The following is a 17,962-nucleotide window of genomic DNA, read 5'->3' on the forward strand; positions in this document are numbered from 1 at the left end:
ATGCTCACTGACAGTGGCTGTCCACCTTCTCAGCTAACCTGTAGCTCTTCTGTATGGCCTACACTCTCAGAATGGTGTTTATATATTTTAAATGGTAGACAAAAAAGCAAAAGAATAATAATATTTCATGATATGTGAAAATGATATGAAATACAAATTTTCAGTGTCCATAAAGTTTTATTGGAATACAGCAACTCTCATTTATTTACATATTGTCTATGGCTGTTTCTATGCTCTATGCTCATTGGCAAAGCTGGGAAGTTGCGACAGAGACTGTATGGCCTGCAAAGCCTAAAACAGAAACTACCTGACGCTTCAAAACTTGACAGAAAAAAAAAAGCCTACCCCTGCTCCAGTGTGCAAGCTCCTGTCTGATTCATAATTGTAGTCACTATAGGGGAATGAATTGTTGTGGGCTAAGTGAATTGCTTAAGAAAACGTGGCCATGTAAGAGGCAGAATTGGAATAAAAATTAGGACTCTTGACAGCTAGTCCCACATTCCCTAAATTATATTATTACTTTTGCTATCAGAGAACTAATCCACACACTTCCACAAGAAAAAGAGCTTTGTCATTTAAATGGATGATTAATTTTTTAAATAAAATATAGATAAAAAGGTAATTCTTTAACACCCATTTTTTTTTCTTTTTTTTCTTTTTTTGAGATGCAGTTTCTCTCTGTCACCCAGCTGGAGTGCAGTGGTGCAATCTCGGCTCACTGCAACCTCCGCCTCCCGGGTTCAAGCGATTCTCCTGTCTCAGCCTCCGGAGTAGCTGGGGCTAGAGGTGTGCGCCACTATGCCTGGCTAATTTTTTTGTATTTTTAGTAGAGACGGGGTTTCACCATGTTGGGCAGGCTAGTCTTGAACTCCTGGCCTCAGGTAATCCACCTGCCTTGGCCTCCCAAAGTGCTGCAATTACAGGTGTGAGCCCTGCACCTGACCAATAAACCAATTTTTATTACTTGCTTTGAATACTGACCATCATCTATTGGTTTTAGCCTAGAAATGTATAATCATATAGCATGTCTCTATACATAATTTGGGTGTAATACATATACACATTGACATATATATGATGTAATATATACCAAGGTGTATACATATATTTAATTTACCTACATATACTAGACATAGATGTACATTTACATATATTTGCATGTAAACACACATATATGCACACTTTCACTGTATACACACCTGCCAGTCCTTTTGGTGCATCCTAATGAAACCTGATTTTCTCCCACTAATGACATTTCTTAATCAACTACCTCAACCTACTAACACTGAAATAATTAGAAATTTTTGTCTAGCTGCAAGATTTTCATTCAAAGATAATCTGCATAAAAAATACACATTTATGTGTATGGATATTATATAAATGTGTTTATATTATGCTTCATTCTAGGAAAGGGGAATGAGAAATGCAAACTAGATTAAGAGTATGAAAAGCAACCAGAGGCCAGGCACAGTGCCTCACCCCTGTAATTCCAGCAGTTTGGGAGGCTGAGGCAGGTGGATCACCTGAGGTCAGGAGTTCGAGATCAGCCTGGCCAACATGATGAAACCCATTTCTATTAAAAATACAAAAAATTAGCCAGGCGTGGTGGTGCGCGCCTGTAATCCCAGCTACTCAGAAGGCTGAAGCAGGAGAATCACTTGAACCCAGGAGGCAGAGGTTGCAGTGAATTGAGATCGTGTCATTGCACTCCAGCTTGGGCAACAAAAGTGAAACTCCGTCTCAGAAAAAAAGTAACCAGAGTAAATAATTGGATTTATTCCATTGGTTCTATCAAAACAACTTAGTAAGATGGAACTTCTAATATTTCTGTACTGTAACACTGCATTTAAGCCAATTCCTTTGCCATACTTGGCCATCTGTTATTTAACTGACCTCATCAAATCCTCAAGAAAACGATTTCTTAAGAAATGCTCAGTTACAGCTGCATCAAACATCTTCTCCAAAATGCCTTTCAAGAGCACCAAATAATTTTAGTGTAACATAATCATTGAATGTCTGTTGTTCTCAGAAAAGAACTAAAGTTGGAGAAAGTAATTAAAGCCAGATCCTAAAAGTCAATACATCTGAGGCTCCAGACAATGACTCTGTATGTGCTGTGGTTTCCACTAAACACTAAAATGAGGTAATTTTTTATTCTTATTATGTTCACAACTCTTGCAAAACCCAACCAGGGTAAAAGATTTATTCATTTTTCTCATTAAGTGAATTATGTAGTGTATAAGTAATCTCTCCTATAGTTACCTTTTCTAAGTAATGAGAGAGCATTCTTGATAAAGTGTGGATAATCTGAACATCTCAATTTACTCATCTTATTTTATTCTCTTTCCCTCTCTTTCTAAATCCAGGTAAGGAATTGTGAAATTCGTTTGTATGTCACTTTCTCCTCCCCCTGCTTTGTCTGTTCCCTTTTGGGACTTAATAATTGGGCTAGAGGAGGCAAGGGGAAAGATTACCACAGGCCAGAAGTATGAACCTTGGAAGAGGTAAAACTGGTTAAAAGCCACAACACAGACACACAGACACACACATACCAAAAGCAGGGAGGGGAAAAAGAGGGATGAGAAATGATGAAAAAGAAAAATTTCAGGGTTGAGGGTGAGGGGAGGGAACTCAGAGGACAGGCCAACAGGTGCAGCAAACCACCATGGCACATGCATACCTATGGAACAAACCTGCATGTTCTGCACATGTATCTTGTTTTGTTTTGTTTAGAAAAAAATTAAGGAAAATAAAAGAAAAATTTCTTGTTCATGAACTCAAGAGTAGAACCACTAATCTTTTAGATTACTGAAAATAAATACATGTCAGTTTGTAAAAGATTACATTGTTTTAAAGATATGCCAGAAGTCAGCTGTATGGTCATATAGTTAGCAAATGGGTAAATGCTTTCGTCTACAATCTCAGAGCACCTAAACATAGTACAATTTTTAGGCTCCAAAGAGTGAAAAGAAAAATGTCTGGACCCCACAGAATCAAAAAGAAATGACAGAAAACACTGGTCTCCTGATACTTAACATCAAACTTTGGTCAATACTCCTTCATCCCAAGGATGAGAGGAGCATCTAAAAATTAATCAATGATGCATATTAAGAGACTATGTCATCACCATGGTAGGTTTCAATACTCCTAAATGATTTCTAGTTATTGGTCAAATATAATTGATATGAGAAATATAACCCAGTATTAAAAATGTTAATATTTTAAACGGTTTTTTCTAGTCTATCACCTTGTCAAAGATCTTTTGAAAGCCTGACTATATCATATTCATAGATAAAGCTTTGTATAAATGTATGTTTAACCCTTAAATTAATTGCAGCAGGTAAATCATGGCTTAACTTTAGAGGAATCTTTCAGCTTTTTCTCTTAGTAGGTTACATACATCTAAATGATTTGTAATCCTTTTTGTTATGAAAGAGTTACAATCTTTCCAATACGGAATTTTCTAGTCCTCTCTGGGATATGTGTTTTGTGTTCGTTTATTTAACTCTACAGTACTGAATATACTACCAGGCAGATTTCTTAGGGACTTCTTAGGACATCAGTACCCTTGGTCTAAAATTGGGAGAAATTGACATTATGTGACACTAAGGCTCCTTAAAGTAGATTCCCTCAAGTATGATTACATTGTTCAGACCCAGTGAGAAACAGCAAAAATAATTTGAAAACATTTTTTCTCACTAAACTGTCAATCAACCATTCAGAACAGCAGTTCTCCATTTCCACCTTTCATTTCCGTAAAACTGTTACTGAATTAGTTTGCTGAGAAGGCATAAGACTTTGAGCCAGTCATTTAAGCCCTCTTGGCCTTTGATGTAATTTTTTATTCCTACTGCCTTAACATTAGGGAGTTGCTTTAGATGTTTCTAAGATTCTTCCAGCTCCAGAAGTTTAGAATTCAATGCTAGAGGTCTAGAGCATCTTTTGAGCTGGAATCCTCTACAGCCCACCAGTTGAGATGGTATTGTAACACTCCTATTAGTCATGTTAAAACTTCTTGGAAAGTCTACTTCAAATTGACAGAGATAACTTCAGGTTTGCCATGCTCTGGGGACTTCTCAGCTTTTATTGCATTATCTTCCTACTTGTGGGATAAACCCTTTTATAGGTTTTTCTTTCTCTCTTTCTTCCCTCCCTCCCTCCCTCCTTCCCTCCTTCCCTTCCTTTCTTCCCTTTCCTTCCCCTCCTTCTCCTCCTCTTCTTCTTCTTCCTCCTCCTCCCCTCCTCTTCCTTCTCCTTCTCCTCTTCCTTCTTCTTCTTTCTTTCTCTCTCTCCCTCTCTGTCTCTTTCTCTTTCTCTCTCTCTTTCTATTTCTACTTTAGCTTCAGGCTTTTATGAGTGGTTGGGGTTTTAAACTCTCAAGGCACATTTATCTAGAACTTCCAATGTGTTTCAGTGCTTGCATTCCTAGGTTACTGCTTCCCTTCTTGTTCAATACATGTATGACAAATAACTTTGGGGTTTTTTCTAACAGCACATTGATATGCTTAAAGTGATGGAAAAATTACACTGTGGCTTGCTCACAGTATGTACTTTATGACTTCCTGCACATCACTGAAGAGTAGGTCTAGGAATTTTACTTTTCTTGCAAGCTCTTGAAGAATCAATTGAGCATGTAATCATTTATCCTAGCCAATTACTTATCTCATGCTTCCCATTCCCATAAAGGATGCTAGCAAGTATGTTTGAGTAACTTAAGTTCCTAACTGTTGAGTGTCTGGCATAATTTTTCAAACTCCCCCAACTTTCAATGATTAGATTCTATAACATTTCTATCTACAGAATACTTTGTTTATATGAGAAGACTTTTACCACATTGCAGTTCATCACTCTCCATGTAAAATATCCCTGTTTGTTTTGAATCTGACATGAGGAAGGGAGAGAGTAGACAGGGAAAAATGGGAAAATAAATCTCAATCACTTTGGCTGTGGAGACCTAACTAAGAGCCTGGAGTTGAACTTGGTTCAACTAGGATCACATATGTGTTGTTACATTTCCAATCCATTTCTTTTTTTTCTACTATGACCCACAAAATTTATTCAATTTGTACTTAATTAAACTAAAAAGTTTCTGCACAGCAAAAGAAACAGCAGAGTAAATAGACAATGAACAGAGCGTGAGAAAATCTTCACAATCTATACATCTGACAAAGGACTGAGATCCAAAATCTACAATGAACTCAAACAAATTAGCAAGAAAAAACCAAACAATCCCATCAAAAAGTGAGCTAAGGACATGAACAGATAATTCTCAAAAGAAGATGTACAAATGTCTAATAAACATGGAAAAAAATGCTCAACATCACAAATGATCAGGGAAATGCAAATCAAAACCACAATGTGAAACCATCTTACTCCTGCAAGACTGGTCATAATCAAAAAATCAAAAAATAATAAAAGTTGGCAGGGATGCAGTGAAAAGGGAACACTTCTGCACTGCTCGTAGGAATGTAAACTAGTACAGCCACTATAAAAAACAGTGTGGAGACTCCTTAAAGAGCTAAAAGTAGAACTACCATTTGATCCAGCAATCCCACTACTGGGTATCTACCCAGAAGAAAAAAAGTCATTGTATGAAAAAGATACTTGCAGAAGCATGCTTATAGCAGGACAATTCGCAATTGCAAAATTGGGGAACCAACCCAAATGTCCATCAATCAATGAGTGGATAAAGAATTGTGATTATATATATACACACACACACACACACATATATACACATATATACACACACACACATATATATATTCCATGTACACATTCCATACACACACACACACACACACACATATATATATATATGTGTGTGTATGGAATGTGTACATGGAATACTCTTCAGCCATAAAAATGAAATAATGGCATTTGCAGTAACCTGGATGGAATTGGAGACCATTATTCTAAGTGAAGTAACTCAGGAATGGAAAACCAAACACTGTATATTCTCACTCATAATTGGGAGCTAAGCTATGAGAATGCAAAGGTATATGAACGATGCAATGCATTTTGGGGACTTGGGGGAAAGGGTGGGAAATGAGTGAGGAATAAAAGACTACAAATTGGGTACAGTGTATACTGCTTAGGTGATGGGTGCACCAAAATCTCACAAATTACCACTAAAAAAATGTACTCATGTAACCAAACACCACCCATTCCCCAAAAACCTATGGAAATAAGAAATAAAGTGAATTAATCAATTTTTTGAAAAATTTCAATCTTAATTCTCTAACAGATGATCTTAATGATCTTACCTGAATTCCAACATCAGTGATTCCATAACACTCGGATACAGAAAGTTCCTTCAATTTTTTATGTTTGGAAAGTACATTCAAACCCTAAAAATATTTAATATAAAGATAATTTGTGATTATCATTTAGTATGGAATATATAGTTCCAATAACCATTTATACAAACTGACAATATAAAAAATCATTTATGAAAACTAAAAAATTTTAGCTGCTGTCATATTTCTTTATACTTAACAAATGATAAGACCACTTAGGTTAGGCAATGCCATTAAGTAAAATTTTCAGGTTGTCTCTAATGTTTTACAAAAGCTTTTATGGAATCCCAGAGTCAGAAAACTCCCTTAGGAGGTTATTATCTTGCCACTTGTTTCCAGATACATGTTATCTGAATCAATATAAACAAATCCAACTTACTAATTTATTTTGAAGACACTTCATGTGGATAAAGAACCTATTTGTTAATATATTTTTATTTATGCCTAACCAAAACATCTTAAAATCTTTAGCTCATTTTATAATGATTAATCCCTTGAAGAGGAAGAGAATAGATCTTTATATAAAGGCCTAGAGACAGATAATCATTCAGTAATAAACCACTTCTTTTTCAGATTAAAAGCCTTGGATTTTTTTAATTAAAAAAAAGAGATTGCACTTCCAGCCTTAATTTTTTTATGTGTGATTGTGTTGTCCCATTTCTCAGTATTTTTTCCCCAAATTTACTGGCACAACACTCAGATAAGGAACTGACGAATGTGGCTTATTAATGCCATCGTTCTGTTTTTTAATCAGGATCACATTACTTTTATGTAATCCCATAACTTTTATGTAATCCCATACAATGTGCTTCCTAAACTACATGGACAAGAGAAGGGTTGTTCCCACCCCCGCCATTCTGTGATTCCACGGCTGGCTGGCAGGGAAAATACCAGAAATGACACATAGATTTGTCCTTTTTATATTTTATTTGCAGGATTGGTTTATATTTTATTGATCTTAAATACAACATTTGGACCACAGTTGAAAATGGGCTATGCAAATATTATATCTTGGTTTTTTTCTGTTTTTTTTGTTTTTGTTTTTGTTTTTTTTGTTTGTTTGTTTTTTTGTTTTGTTTTGTTTTTTTAAATTCCCAATGCACAGATTGGGCCTTCTCATTAAAAAAAAAAAAAAAAAAAAAAAAAAAGTCTGGATTAAGAAAAATGTGTTTTATTTAAGCCTCTGCTTAAACTATGATTTCTAATTTCTTTTAATGGTATTGCATACCACTCCAAAATAAAATCTGTGAATTCGTTTAACTTTTTAAAAACTTTTATTTGCATTTATTTTATGCTGAATTTATTCCTGTGCCATAAATTTTCATTTGTTTGTTCGGTTTCTTCAGGAATATATTTTTCTTCTATGCAACCTCATCCTTTCAATTTTATTGTTGACTGTGGATCTTTTGCTAGGAACCCATTATGTTTTCTGCCTCCCTGTTTCAAAACAAAGTCTGACCAAACCCTGCAGAGCCATCACATGTAGTCTGGGTTCCAGATGTGGATGCTATTTTATTCATGTTAAAAGAATTGGAAGAGTTTAGATATTCCCCAATAGAATCCAAATGGTTTGAACACAAATATCAAGTAAAAGATGCAAAGTTTGTCTCTTTACCCTATACTTGATAATAGCTAAGTATGTTTTAGTATCCTATAGAAAATTTGTCCTATGAAACTATCTCTGAAGTTTTCACTTAGATTTCACTTTTATGTAGTCAAGTTAGAATTTTTTAAGATGAGCCACAAATGAAGTGCATTTGCTAAATATGACATATAACAGCATATATGCTCCTTATTACTTTATTCAAAATCATTAAAAATTAAAATATTAAGATGGAATGCCTTGTCTCATCACTGTAATTGTTCATTAAGACATATGGCCTAAAAATTGAATGGATCAACATTATTAGCCATTAGATAAATGCATAATGACATACCACAACATACTTACTAGGATGGCTATAATTTAAAATACAGATAATAAAATGCGTTGATGAGGATGTGGACAAATTGGATATACTGCTAGTGGAAATGTAAAATGAGCCAGCCACTTTGGAAAACAGTCTGGCATTTCCTCAAAAATTAAACATAGAGTTATACTATGACCCAGCAATTCTACTCCTAGGTTTATACCCAAAAGCAATGAAAACATATGTTTACAAAGACTTGTACATGAATGTTTATAGCAGCACTATTTATAATAAAATCCATGCATTCTTCAATAAATGGTGCTGGGAGAACCTGATATCTGTATATAGAAGAATGAAACTAGACTCCTGTATCTCCATATACAAAAATAAACTCAAAATAGATTAAAGACTTAAACATAAGACCTGAAACTATAAAGCTATTAGAAGAAAACATAGGGGGAATGCTTCAGGGCACTGATCTTGGCAAAGATTTTATATAGCTAAGACTTCAAAACCACAGGTAACAAAAACAAAAATAGACAAATGGGATGATATCAAACTAAAAAGATTATACACAACACAGGAAACGATCAACAAAGTAAAGAGACAACCTACAGAATGGGAGAAGACATGTGTGAACTAGTCATACAACAAAGGACTAATATCCAGAATATACAAGGAACTCAAACAACTCAACAGCAAATAAACAAATGATCTGATTAAAAAGTGGACAAAGGAACTAAGCAGACATTTCTCAAAAGAAGACATATGTGAGGGCGATGTGGCTGTGATATCTGTCACCCCACTGATCGCCAGGGTTGATTCGGCTGATCTGGCTGGCTAGGCAGGTGTCCCCCTCTTCCCTCACTCTTCCATGTGTGTCCCTCCCCAAAGCTGCATGCTCAGTCAAAGAGGATAGCCAACCCTGATGGAGGAGGATATGGGTTATTGGTCTAGGGTATACAAGTAGCTGCACTTACCTGCCTGAACCTCCAAACAACCTCTTAAGAAGACATACAAATAGTCAACAAATATATGAAAAATCATCATCAGGGAAACATACATCAAAACCACAATGAGATGTCATCTCACCCCAGTTAGAATGGCTATTTTCAAAAAGACAACAAATAACAGTGCTGGTGAGGATGCAGAGAAAAGAAAACTCCTATATAGTGTTGGTGAGAATATAAATTAATACAGCGATTATGGAAAACAGCATAGAGATTTCTCTAAAAACAGAACTATCATATGATCCGGCAATCTCACTACTGGGTGTTTACCCAAAGGAAAGGAACTCAGTGTATCAAAGGGATATCTGCACTCCCATGTTTGCTGCAGCACTACTCACAATAGCTAAGATATAGAATCAACCCAAATGTTAATCAACAGACAACTGGATAAAGAAAATGTAGTATATATATACAATGGAATACTATTCAGCCACAAAAAAAAGAATGAAATCCTGTCATTTGCAGCAACATGGATAAGCCTGGAGGACATGATGTTAAGCAAAATAAAGTAAGCACAGAAAGATAAATACCACATGTCCTCACTTGTGGGAGCTAAGAAAAAGTAGAGTACAATTGTGGGAATTAGAGGATGGGAAGAGTGGCAGGGAGGGAGGATGGAGATTGGTTGGTTAACAATTTCAAAATTATAGTTTAATAGGAGGAATGAGTTCAGGTATTCTGCAGCACTGTGGGGTGAATATAGTTAACCATAATTTATTGTATATTTTCAAAAAACTAGAAGAGAGGATCTTTAATGCTCACAACACAAAGAAATGATAAATATTTGAGGTGATGGATGCTAATTACCATGATTAGATCATTACATAAGGAAATAACACTCTGCATTCCACAAATTATACAATTATTATGTGTCAACTAAAAAGAAAAGAAAAAAGTGGAAACAACCCAAACATCAATCTATCAGTTGATGAAAGAATAAATATAATATGTTATATCCATACAACAGAAATGTCATCCTAAGTAAAAGAAGACAGACCCAAAAGGCCACCTATTGTTTGATTCCATCTGTATGAAGAAGAGTCCAGAACAGGCAAATATATAGAAACAGAAAGTAGATTAGCAGTTGCCTAGAGCGGGCTCAGGGGTGGGACAGGCATAAGGAGTGACTGCTAATGGGAAGGGCTTTTCTTTTGGGGAGTGAAGAAAACGTTCTGGAATTAGATTTTAGTGGTGGTTCCACCACAAACATACTAAAAACCACTGAATTGTATACTTTAAATTGGTGAGTTTTATGGTACGTGAATTATGTCTCAATAAAAAGTGTTCAAAAAAAGATTGATGTAATAATTGTATAAGTAAATAAAACTCAGAAAATATTCCTACAGCATCCTTCAGTCCAAGATGAATATAGATATTACCCACTTTTAATATATTTTTGTTAGCAACTTCAGACCCTGATGACCAAAATATTAGCCAAACAGGGAGCAAGAGATGTCACCATGCTCATGTGTTAGACAAGTAACTTGAAGCCCTTTCTCCTGGAAGTAAACACATCTTTGTAACTGAGCAGCAACAAATTGAGCCGGCAGAGATGAGGTCTCCACTAAAAATTGCCTCATGCTAGTTACAGGAGACCAGTGAATTTCACTGCTGAATAAGTGAAATACACTATTTCAGGCAACAGGATTCACTTTTAATTTTTTTTTCTTTTTTACTCAGAAGCTTTTTAGTTTAGTGACCTAAAGAATGTCAGAGCCAAAAAGGTAAATATTCTATTTGGCACTGTGAGGTTCATAAACGCTCCAAATTAGGAGGTGTTCTCTGAAACAAGTGACATTTACATTTTACAGATTTCTGGTGCCAAGGTTTTAGCTCTGGGAGGGACAGGAAGAGTGGAGTGGGAAGAGTACAGTGGGAAGACAAGCCAAAAATGAGGAGGCAAGAGGTAACAGCAAGATAGACTGACTCAGCCTCAGTGGGGCAAAAGGCAGATTGATGCTTACCTTTCAGGAAAACCGTGGCATCATTGCAATGGAAATCGTCCTTGGTCTCCCTCATAAGTCAGCCAAACTCATGAATGCTTTTACTGGAGAGAGGTTTTGCTCTTATTTTCCCAAGGCATAAAAAGGGACTACATTTCATGGTCAGGTGAAGTGCAGAGGAAAGCAGCTGGAGTGGTGGCCTGGAGAAGTCACCAGCATTACAGGTTGCATGAGAATGCGAGGCACCAGAAATTCACAGGAATCCTGGGGAATACTTTGCTCCTCCATCGCTAATGGAATTAAGGTGCCTAAATCTTAGGGACCCAGGAATTCCGAGTGGAAAATTGGCTTCATTATATCTCCAGTATCAGGTTCATTGAGGGGCATATCAAGACATAAGGCTCAAAAGGAAGCAGGCACCAAGTCACAAGAACCTTGTACATTATTCTAAGGAATCTGGACTTCATCCTATGCAACAGAGTTAAACAGAACTTTCTCTCTCTGGGGAATATGAGCTGGTACATAAGTCACTATAATGAGGTTCCTTATGTACCAACTCATTCTCTACAGAAGGAATAAAGTATGTGTTTCAAGAGAGCTATAGGGACCACACAGCAGGGAATGAATGCTTCCAGTTGGAAGAAACAGGTGGCAGTCTAGAAAAGAGTTTCACAGAGGAAGGAGATTTTGAATCAAGCCTTAAAGATTAAGTATCATTTTGACGAGTGAAACAATGAGAACAGTGTTTCAGGCTGAGGAAACAGCCTGAACAGAGATTTCATGTGGAAAGTGTGAGTTGTTGGGAAGTAGTTCAGTCTGGGGTCACTGGGAGTAGTGGGAGAGAAGATGGAACACTGCCAGGAACAGACACATGCACACAGACATTTGAAAGCAGACAAATCCTTGAACACTACACTTTCCCCACACTTTTTCATCTGGAATTGTTTAGCTGATGTACATAGACAACAGCAATGAACTAGTTACCAAATATTGGAATGCTCTGTGTGTGTGTGTGTGTGTGTGTGTGTGTGTGCGCGCGCGTGTGTGTGGGTGTTATGTACTTACTATACGGCTGAGTCATACTACATCTGGCTTAGACTATCACCAACATAAATAGAAAACATGCTTCCCCAACTCTCTATTTTGAAAATATTCAAATGTACAGAAATGTTTAAAGAATAGTTACAAAGAATACCGACATACCCTTTACATAAATTCACCAATTATTAACATTTTGCCGCATTTATTTAGTTAAGTGTATATATGAACATACATATTTTATTTATATATATGTATGAACAAAGTTTTTATACATATGCATAGTTTATATATATAGTTATATATAGACACACACATGTATATATACACAAATATACATAAATTTCTCTGAACTACTTGAAAATAAGTTTCAGATATCATGATGCTTTATCCCTGAATATTTCATGTGCATCTCCTTAGGAATAAGGACATTTTCCTATGTAACTATATAGTATTATTATGTATATATAGTATAGACATATATAGCATTATGACACCCAAGAAAATTAACAGTAATACCATAGTATCTAGTACAAAGTCAACATGCACATTTTTTTGTATCCAAGACCCAATTTGTGCATTGGATTTGGTTATCATGTCTTTTTAGTCTTTTTTTATTTTTATTTTTTATTTTTATTTTAAGATATTGACTTTTTTTAAGGATTTAGGCCAGTTATTATGTAGAGCGTCTCACATTCTGTATTTGTCTAATTGTTCCTTATGATTAGATTCAAGGTAAACTTTTTTTGCAAAAATACTCCTGAATTATTATAGCATCCCATTGGGAGGCACATATGTCCAGTTGTTCCACAATTGGTGATGCTGTTGGGCCACTTGGTTCAGAAGATGACTACCATAGATCTCTTCATTAGAAGAGGTACCCCTTTTTATTTAAAAAGTAATTTGTTGAGATGTCATAGTACACACAGAATATTCTGCAAACATGAGAAGTGTTTGTTATAAAGAATATATAGTAACATACTTAGGTTCAAAAAGCAGTATACAAAATTACATCTGCAGGCTGGGCACGGTGGCTCATGCCTGTAATCCCAGTACTTTGGGAGGCCAAGGTAGATGAATCACCTGAGGTCAAGACCAGCCTGGCCAACATGGCAAAACCCCATCTCTACTAAAAATACAAAAATTATCTGGGCATGGTGGCAGGTGCCTGTAATCCCAGCTACTCAGGAGGATGAGGCAGGAGAACCGCTTGAACCTGGGAGGCAGAAGTTGTAGTGAGCCAAGATCATGCTACTGCACTCCAGCCTGGATGACAGAGTGAGACTCTCCAAAAAAAAGGAAAAGATCACATCTTCATATGTGTGTGTATAGTGTATGCATATGTGTATTAAAAGAAATGGACGTTTTGGGCAGGGCGCAGTGGCTTACACCTGTAATCCCAGCACTTTGGGAGGCCAAGGCGAGTTGATCATGAGGTCAGGAGTCCGAGACCAGCCTGGCCAATATGGTGAAACCCCATCTCTACTAAGAATACAAAAATTAGCCAGGTGTGGTGGTCCGCACCTGTAGTCCCAGCTACTTGGGAGACTGAGGCAGAAGAATCGCTTGAACCCCAGAGGCGGAGGTTGCAGTGAGCAGAGATTACGCCACTGCACTCCAGTCTGGGCGACAGAGGGAGATTCCGTCTCAAAAAAAAAAAAAAGAAAAAAGAAAAAAAAAGAAATGGATGTTTTGGAGGGTGGGCAATGATACGTTTTTTCATTATCCATATTTCTTTTAGTATTATTAATGTTTATGAAAATAGCATAATTTGGAGGAGAAAAACCCAATATATAAGTCTCTTATTGAATATTTTTGTATATCAACAAAGAAGTATATAAAATATTAACACTAGGCTTTATTTCTTTATACAAAGCCACACAGTTCTGGTTAGTTTACTTTCTATTCTAAACAAACTATCAGCACAAATGCACTAATATTGAAGCAAAGTACTCAGCTATGAATGTTAACATGTACAAGTATTATATACATAGATGAACAGTTTTACTTTACAAATGATGGATACTGCTCTATCTTCATATTACTTGACCCGGCTTTGAAGCTTGACTCTGCTGACCATCGCCTGCTTTTTGAAATAGCATCTTCCTTGTTTCTCATGATATTACTCTGACCTCTTTCTCCACCTACTTCTCTGGATGTTCGTTTTCAGTTTCCTTTGTAGGTTCATCTTTCATATCTATCCAATACATACTGATGTTCCCTGGAGCTTGGAACTTGATCTTCTCTTCTCTTTCTATCTCTCAACCATGGGTTTGACCACTTCAGCCATCTCTAGATCTAGCCCAGATCTCTCTCCTGAGCTACAGATCTTGTTCGCTAACTGATAACTAGACATCTGAATGTGTCATAGGCCCCTCTAACTCAACACTGTTACTTTCAGAGGACTAGAATTCAAACTGGAAGCCATGAGATTTCACTGAGCTCTTCCTATTCTTTCTGCTAGCTTCAGTCAGGAGTCTGGTGAAAGATGAATGCTTGTGATGGACTTTCCTTTGATTTAAGTACATTGCTCCTTCCTCTGCATTTTGTACCTTTATGACCCTCTTTATAGGGCTCCAATTTCTCTATATGGGAAATCTATATAACCTAGGGTATTTGATATTTGAATTCAGCATATTGGAAAATGCACTCTATGAAATAAGATGGAATGGGGCACCCAGCACTCCAGGATGTAGTTATTGGGGGTATAGATCATGGGAAATCTAAAAAGGCCCCTGACAGTCAGTAAACATAAGAAGGCTTCTTTCATGCCTTTTTTGTTTGTTTTTAAGGATAAAACAGGGTATAAGTTTTTTCTGTGATAGAGGGTATAAAACCGGAGGGGGATGGTATTGAAAATCCTGTGTAAGTTTTCTTTCAGAAATGCTTGAATTTGAACACACTGAATTCCTATGGTTCCAGGTATCCTGAGGAAAACAAAGTAAAACAAAACAAAAACAAAGATTCCAAAAGTCAGATGGGTGTTTGTCTTCTCTGTCACCCAGAATCAAAGGGGCCCATAGTAAAGAGAGATGTGCTAGTACTAGTATTAAAATTGTCCAAAATGGAATTCAGCATCTTGTCTCCATACCCTAATTACTCTCCTAGGTTCTTTTCCTGGTTCATGGCACCACCATATTCACAATTGACCAAATAAAAACCTGAGCATTGTGTATGTCTCCTCTCTGCCTCCCTGTTCCCCATATTCAGACAATCACTAAGCCCTACCAAAGCTACCTCCTAAATATCTCTCAAATCTGCCGCCACCATCAAAACCTCACTATTTCTGGCTGTCATTGCAATTGCTCATCCCTTCTTCAATAGATCATCCACACTGCCACCAGAGTTATGTTTCTTGTGCACAAATCTGTCCTATTCTTCTACTCAGAGTTCTTCAATGGCTCCTACTACATACTGCATGTAGCCTGAACTGCTGTGCAGGGCACTCCAGGCCACCCAAATTCTGCCCTCCATCTCTTTCTCCAGCCCCATCTCCCACCACATCCCCTCTCTTCTCCGGCCATACTCTGACAGAACTGAGTCATCTGTGGATCCCAACACATAACCCTCCTCATGCCTCCAGGCCTTCTCACCTGCTTCTTCCTCCAGCTTTCAGCTGCACCTCAAAAACTGAAAAGCTTCCCTTGACTCCTCCACAGAGACAATAGAGACAAGTGTTCTTTTTTTTTTTTTTAAGATGGAGTCTTGCTCTTGTCGCCCAGGCTGGAGTGCAATGGCGTGATTTCAGCTCACTGCAACCTCCACCTCCTGGGTTCAAGCGATTTTCCTGCCTCAGCCTCCCAAGTAGCTGCAACTACAGGTGCCCGCCACCATGCCCAGCTAATTTTTGTATTTTTAGTAGAGATGGGCTTTCACCATGTTGGCTAGGCTGGTCTCGAACTCCTGACGTCAGGTAATCCACCCGCCTCGACCTCCCAAAGTGCTGGGATTACAGGTGTGAGCCACCACGCCCAATCAAGTGTTCATTTTCTAACTTATCCATGCTGTTGTGGTGCAATGCCTCCATCTCCTTTTCAGCAAATAAATCTCATTATGTCATAATTCAAATAAATAATCACTAAGATGCATTGAGTGCTTGCCATGTGCCAGTTTACATGCACTGCCTTACTTAATCCTCATAACAACACTGTGAGGTAGGTAATATTATAATCACCATTTTAAAGAGAAGGAAATGGAGGCACAGAGAAATTGAGTAACTTGCCTGCGGTCTCAAAGTGCCGTGGCACCAGCCAAGATATGAACCCATACTCTGAACTCATACTTTTAGTAACTTTTAACTATACAGTGGTGTTGCTTTTCTTGTTGTTGTTATTTTGCCATTAGACTATACCTTGAGACCAGTACTCTGTCTTTCAGTTTGGTACTCCCAGAACTTAACAATGTGTAGGATATATAGCTGACAATTAGTAAATATTTGTTGAGTGAATCAGTCTACTTATAAAATTATTTATTTATATGGACTCAATTTTCTCTTATCTTGCTGGCATATTCTCAGAATTTTTGGATGAAAAGTATTTCCATTTGGAATTGTTTGAATCAGGACTTACATTTCACATGCTTCTTTCTGAAAGATTTGCTCTGTTTGGTATTGCATACCACATTTCTTTCAGAAATAAAGAACAAAAGTTATACTTGGAAATATGTATTATCTCAATGAGCACATCCTCCTTCTAAATTCACTGATAATACTGTCATGTACAATGTTCTTGAAAATTTATCTTCATCTCCCAAGCAATCTTCCCTTTTCTTCTCTAGTTAGTAATTAGGATTTTATAAATATAATGTACCTTTTCTTCTCAATTATTTTATTTATTTTTGTTTGTTTTTGTTTGAGATGGAGTTTCGCTCTATAGCCAGGCTGGAGTGTAGTGGCGCGATCTTGGCTCACTGCAACCTCTGCCTCCCAGGTTCAAGCAATCCTCCTGCCTTAGCCTCCCGAGTAGCTGGGACTACAGGCACGTGCCACCACACCTGGCTAATTTTTGTGGGTTTTTTTAGTAGAGACGGGGTTTCACCATGTTGGGCAGGATGGTCTCGATCTCTTGACCTTGTGATTTGCCCGCCTTGGCTTCCCAAATACTCCCTGGGATTACAGGGTACGCCACTGCTCCCGGCTGATTTTATTTTAATTTTTAAGAGACAGTGTCTCGCTGTATCACCCAGGCTGATCTCAAACTGCTGGGCTTAAGGGATCCTCCAGCTTCAGCTTCCTCGGTAGCTGGAACTACCAGTCTTCTCAATTATTTTTGTTTATTTCTACTTAATCAATTGTTAGTATGAATTTTGTAATCACATTTCTTTTGAAAATGTATCAACCTCTCTGACCTAATTTATTGACCTACAAGTCTAAAGGAAAGCCAGCTTTGATCACCACACAGAAATAGATTCTGTATTGTGATGCTCATAGAAGGAAGGAAAATTGGCATCTCTGTTACCTGGAAGTAGATCACCTGGCCTTGAGACTGCTTGCCTCCTACCTGATGGAGGTAGAGAGGACAGTCATGCTGCCAAAGATCCACCTTGAGGGAAGTGACAGGCTCAAGTTGGTCACTTTTGTTTGCAGTGTTTTTAGTAGGCACTTTGCTAGAAACAGGAGACAATGGACCATAACCTCTGTGAGAAGGAACCACTATCACTGCGCGATGGGACCAGCAGATTCACATAAGGCCACTGGCTGGAGAGAAGGGCCTGAGGAGGACTAGGAGAGGTCCAGCTCCATACGAAAAAAACCAAAAGCCCAT

At 37.3% G+C, this 17,962-nt stretch overlaps 1 protein-coding gene across 1 annotated transcript in view; it reads right to left on the reverse strand.

Moving 5' to 3' along the window:
- Positions 1-17,962, reverse strand: part of FBXL13 (F-box and leucine rich repeat protein 13) — a 272,579-nt gene that overhangs the window by 33,743 nt on the left and 220,874 nt on the right. Inside the window, exon 18 of the mRNA XM_015134552.3 lies at positions 6,267-6,350. Coding sequence (XP_014990038.3) covers positions 6,267-6,350 — 84 coding nt within the window. The remainder of the gene's footprint in view (positions 1-6,266; positions 6,351-17,962) is intronic.

This window comes from Macaca mulatta, chromosome 3 (genome assembly GCF_049350105.2).
Source record: "Macaca mulatta isolate MMU2019108-1 chromosome 3, T2T-MMU8v2.0, whole genome shotgun sequence".
Classification (NCBI taxonomy): domain Eukaryota; kingdom Metazoa; phylum Chordata; class Mammalia; order Primates; family Cercopithecidae; genus Macaca; species Macaca mulatta.